The following is a 5426-nucleotide window of genomic DNA, read 5'->3' as shown; positions in this document are numbered from 1 at the left end:
AGCAGGGGCACCCTGCTACTGCAGTCTCCTCGGGCTGGCACAGTGCTGGGACTTTTCCTGCCCCTCATCCTGCACTGACCCTCTTGTCCTCTACCACAGGAGCAGATGAAGAGATGGAAGATGTGCTGCAAGATGTGGGTCTCCGCAGTGTGAGTATAGGGCTCATGGTCCTAAGGAGATGCAGGGGGAACTCAACTGTGCCAAACCCTGCTTGTCACATCAGCTGCAGCTCTGCCCAAGAGGCCAGCAGCAACATCGGGCATGCACCAGCTGCTTGGAGCGGTGTGTCAGGTTGTCTGGTACAGAGATGTGCTATCTGGATGGTCTGTGGGTGCCCATGGGAGGAAGGAGGAGGTTGGGGGTCCATGGGAGGGCAGAACTTTCAGGACAAGCCAGCTGCAGGGTTCCTGCTGCCTTTTTCTGCAGAAGAAAAGCCAGAAGCGTCGGTTCAGAGAGGAGCCAGATGATGAGGAAGCTGAGGCTGGAACTTACTCTCGGTACAGAGGTAAGTTCTCTGCCCCAGACATACCCATCTTGCTGGGCTGCTCCAGGGCATCTGGAGCAAAGATCACAGAATCACAGACTGTGTAAGGCTGGAAGGAACCACAGTGTGTCTTCTGGTCCAAGCTCCCTGCTCAAGCAGGGTCACCCTAGAGCACATTGCACAGGATTGTGTCTTCATGGTTCTGGAATATCTCTGCTGAGTGAGACTCTGCAGCCTCTATGGGCAAGCTGTGCCAATGTGCAGTCATGTGCACAGTAAAGTTCTTCCTCATATTTAGGTGGAACTTCTATGCATCAGTTTCTGCCCACTGCCTCTTGTCTTACTGGTTTGCACCACTGAGAATATCCCCAGTCCCTTAACGATATTGATGACGTCCACTCTCAGTTGTCTCTTCTCAAGGCTGGACAGGCCCAACTCCCTCAGCCTTTCCACATAAGAGAGAGATGATCCAGGCCCTTAATCATCTGCTAGACTTGCTCCAGGAGCTCCATGTCTCTCTTGGAGTGAGGAGCTCAGAACTGGGTACAGCACTCTAGATGTATCCTCACTAGGGCTGAGCAGAGGGGCAGGATCACCTCCCCTGTCTTGCTGGCAATACTCTTCCTAATGCATCCCAGGATTCTGTTGGGCTTGGCACTCGGGGCACGCTGCTGCCTTGTGGACAGCTTGTTGTCCTCTGGGACCCCCAGGTCCTTCTCTGCAGAGCCACTTTACAGCAGGTCAACCCCCAGCTTGTACTGGTGCTTGAGGTTATTCTTCCCCAGGTGCAGGACCCTGCACTTGCCTGTATTGAATTTCAGACAGCTCTTCCCTGTCCATCTCTCTGGAGATCTTTGTAGGAGACAGCCTTCCCTCTCTGCTGTCCTCACAAGAGCTGGAGGCAAAAACAGGAAAAGCTCCCCCAGCCTGGAACTGGGCAGGGAGAACTCTGAGACACCCTTCCAACACACATTCCCTGTTTTCTAGCTGGAGGCTCTGGGATCCACCGGCAGCTGAACAAGGAGCCAGCCTTCGGTGCAGAGTACAGATCCAAGGTGAGGCACCCAGGGAGGTCTCAGAGTTTGGGTGGGGAGATGCCTGGGAATTTGCTGGAGCAGGAATAACCATTTGTTTGGAGTCTGGTCCAGTAGCAGTTCCTGGTCCAGTGGAGTTCCTGTCCTGCCCTTGCTGTAGGCAGTTCCTGCTCACTGCTCAAAGCAGGTGTCTGTAGCATCATCTGGGTAGGAAATCAGCTCCCAGGACCACGTGCTCATCTGGCACCCCACTGCAACACAGTTTTTGGGATGATGGGTGGCAGGTTTGCACCAGAACAGGACACATGCATCTCCCTTGGTGCTGCATCTTCTCCCATGTTGCTGTCTCCCACAGAAAGGCAAAGGTGATGTGAAGAAGAAGGGCCAGCTTGACCCCTATGCCTACATTCCCCTGAACAGAGCTAAACTCAACAGAAGGTGAGGCTAACTGGGAAGGGCACAGGGTTGGGAACAAGGCCAAACCTGGGTTTGATCCTGCTCTGTTTTTGTGGGTTTAGGAGCTCCGTGTCATCTTCTGTGCCACTCCTTGCAGAGCCTGGAGCACCCCTGTGTGTTAGATGTGCCCAGTGGCCACACTAATGCAGCTTCCTGCTCTTTCCTCCTTCCAGGAAGCGGGCAAAAATGCAGGGCCAGTTCAAGGGCCTGATGAAGGGAGCCCAGCGGGGAGCCAAGGCAGGCCGCAGGAACCGTCTGAAGGCCCAGCGCTCCTGAGGAGCCTCAGGTGCTTGGCCTGCTCCTACCCGAGGACAGACAACACCCTGTGGCCTCTGGGAGTCAGGGGATTTGTGAGTGGAGCAGCCAGGATTCCTCTACAGAAGGTGACCTGCATCTGTTTGAGACTCCCTGGGAAGCCACTCCATCATGTTATGGACTGATGACCCAAGCCCTGCCCTCCTGTGCCTGAAGTAAGGTGCCCGGTTGCCGTGTGTGTGTGTGTGTGTGTGTGTGAGAGAGACACCAAGTAATGTATAAAGAATTCTCTATATTGATAAATACCCACTGTTCCTACCCAGCCCAGATTCCTCCTCTCCTTCCCTTCAGAGCTGTGCACACCTGTGCTCTCCCTTCTACCACTGTAGCACCACATCCTGCAGGGCTCACAGCAGCATCAGCCTGGGACCTGGAGCTGGGGCCCTCTCTTCCACATTGGGCTTGTCTGGGAGCTGCCAGGAGCAGCTCTGTGGCACAGAGCAGTGGGGCAGTACCTGTGCCCCGTGCCCTCCTGGCACATGTGCAGTAGGGCTGAGTTGTGGAAGTGGCCAGAAAGCGGTGCCAGAGATGATGAAGTCCTTTGCTTACAACCAGTTTTCTTTAACAAACTATTTTGTGGTAGAATCATCTGCCCAAAATCATGGCCAGGGGATCTGTGCCATGGGGAAAGTGTCTGCCATTTGGCTGCCACTGGTTTCTGTCCTGCCTTAGCTTTTCCCATATCAGCTGTGCCTGATTGTGGGGCAGGAACAGTTTTCCTGCAAATTTCTTCAAACTGGCTGGAAAACTGCTATAACAAACCTTTGTGACTTGTCGTTTCCCTTACCCTCAAGAGCTGAGAGAAACCCTTTCCCCTGCTTTGACCATCTCCTGCCAGCTAGACCTGAGCAGCACAGATAATCCTGGACCTTTTCAGCTGTCCAGCCCTCTCATGTTGGCCTGAGCATCTGGTTTTGCCTAGTTACTTCTGCACTGGGCCCAAAAGATGGTGTTTGGCCAAAGCGTACTGAAGGGAATGGAGCTGAGGGTAGAGGATACAGGTCTCATTGCTCACACTGCACAGAACATGTTTGTGAATGTAGCTGGCTTTCCCTTCCTCTGCTATATTAGAAAGCCTTTAGCCCTTTGTCCTTTCCTACTGTGGCAGGTTACATGCTGGAATTGCAACGCTTCTCAGTTCTCTAAGAAGCTAAAAGGATTGTGCGTGTTCAGCCTCTTACTGCAGCCCTCTTTCTGGAGGCTGCAAATCCAGTTTTGTGGCTTTCTTACATGTTTTTGTTTAGTTTTTTTCCCCCAAGATCCTTTTAAGAGTCTGGGAATGGAGGAGCTTTTATACTGATAGTGGTCCTGTCTTGTCAGGAGTACTGTCCCCTTTGTGCTGTCCCACCCCATGCTCTCGCTTAGACCCTTGAGCCCCAGGACCATGTTGAGGTGCTGCTGCTCTAATCCTGCTGGAAGGGAGCTCACAGCATGGCTTACAGGACAGGCGTCCCCAGCAGCACTCCTGACCATGTTCAGTCAGTAGGAGCTACATCCTCCTTCCTCTGCTGCCTCCAGAGCCCAAAGACAGGAACAAGGAGGGGACAGGTAGCAGTCACTTTCTGAGCCCCACATCTGTAACCTGTGCCTCTAGGGCCACCAGAGCTATCTGTCTTCCTGTTTTCTCTTCCCTCCTCAGAGACAGGACCTGGAGAAGGCTGTAGCTAATTCAAGAGCTCCAGATTACTCTGTATTGTTCTTCATTTGCATGTTGTTGTTTAAATTAATGAAACAGAAGAGTTTCATTAGCACAGAGGATGGTGTTCACCTGAGTTGGTGTCCAGAGAACAGATTCTTCTGCAATATCTTGTTAATCAGTTAATTAATCATGTAATGCAATGGAAACCCTCGGAGAGGCGACATCACCCTGCCTGGGGAGGCTGGCTGCAAGTCAAGCCTATTCTCTACCAGCAGCTGTCCCTGGCAGGGAGCAGAGCTATGTGCTGGGGGACCACAGGAGCCTGAGCACAGCTCTGTTATGGGGCAGGGTAGGGTGAGGTGTGATGTGGGTCCTGCCTCCTGTAGTTACCAGCCACAAATATTTTGCAGTTACCCACAGAAGTACAAGATGGGGACCTGAAGTGATGCTTGGCTTTTGCTACTCAAGCTGGGAGGTGGCTGAAGGATATTTCTTCACCCATCAAGCCGTTAAACCATGCAATACCCCACAGGCTACAGTGTGCAGGAAATTGTACTAAGCACCCAGAGAAGCTGGCAGGACTAACAGGCTGCCCTCAGTGGCTGGGACAGTTGCAGATGCCTACCCTGAGTCCTAAGGCTTAAAATCAGGAAGATAAGAGAAACATCATCATTTCCTTACCCTGGAAACTGCCTACTTGGGTTGTGTCCACTGTGGCATGCCCCTGAGAGGGACAGATGTGCTTCATAAGCTGTGCCCACACAACTTCCTCCAAGCACCCAGCAGCACCTTTTGAGACTTCCCAGTTTAAATTCAGCACACATAGAGGTGGAGGGACAGGAAAACCCTCCTGGGACAGCAGTGTAAGAGAAACCTTAGTGTTTGTGCCAAAATGATTGACAGCACAGTAGTTTAGTGGTTTAAAATGCCAAGGGACTCCACCTGAAATCTAGTCAATTTAAAAAAAATCAGATTAATTCCTAGTGCCCTCAGCACTCTGATCTACAGTTTCACTTGTTTCTAAGAAGTTGTCCATCTTTCCTTGGTTGCTACCTGAACACTGCACAGGTAGCAAGTGTGCAGGGCCACAAAGACCCTGGCTCTGTGGGCAAGGCAGGTGGTGCTTCCAGCCACAAAGGTTGGGGGAAGGGAATAAAGCTGCTTTTCCCGTGTCTCTGTTTTCTGATTTCTTCATGATGGAGAGCAAAGACAGCTGAGATGTGAGCTGGGATTTATAGTATGACTCGTGCTTCTTGGAGCATCTTGCTGTGGGTTCTGCAGGCTTGGGCAGACCCTGCTGCATGGGTCACATCAGCCACGTTCCGAGATCCTCGTGACTTCTACTTTGCTGCTGAATACTGCGGCTCAGGGTGCACAAGAGTGTGAAAGACAGCGCTGCAAGGACTTCCAGGGCTCCGCACGTGCTGTGCACAGGCTCGGAGGTGCCGTTCGGGTCGCCGCTCCCAGCCGTGCCGCTCTCTGCCCACAGCGCCTGACC

At 52.5% G+C, this 5426-nt stretch overlaps 1 protein-coding gene across 1 annotated transcript in view; it reads left to right on the top strand.

The window, feature by feature from the left end:
* Window positions 1–2286, top strand: part of RRP12 (ribosomal RNA processing 12 homolog (S. cerevisiae)) — a gene marked incomplete at its 5' end in the record, with an annotated part of 10369 nt that extends 8083 nt beyond the window's left edge. The window contains 5 exons of the mRNA XM_009071125.1: window positions 100–149; window positions 427–505; window positions 1472–1539; window positions 1874–1956; window positions 2148–2286. Coding sequence (XP_009069373.1) covers window positions 100–149; window positions 427–505; window positions 1472–1539; window positions 1874–1956; window positions 2148–2250 — 383 coding nt within the window. The remainder of the gene's footprint in view (window positions 1–99; window positions 150–426; window positions 506–1471; window positions 1540–1873; window positions 1957–2147) is intronic.
* Window positions 2287–5426: the final 3140 nt, after the last annotated feature.

Source organism: Acanthisitta chloris, unplaced genomic scaffold (genome assembly GCF_000695815.1).
Source record: "Acanthisitta chloris isolate BGI_N310 unplaced genomic scaffold, ASM69581v1 scaffold7100, whole genome shotgun sequence".
NCBI lineage: Eukaryota > Metazoa > Chordata > Aves > Passeriformes > Acanthisittidae > Acanthisitta > Acanthisitta chloris.
The sequence above is the reverse complement of the archived record's forward strand: the minus strand, read 5'-3'. Positions and strand labels throughout refer to the sequence as shown.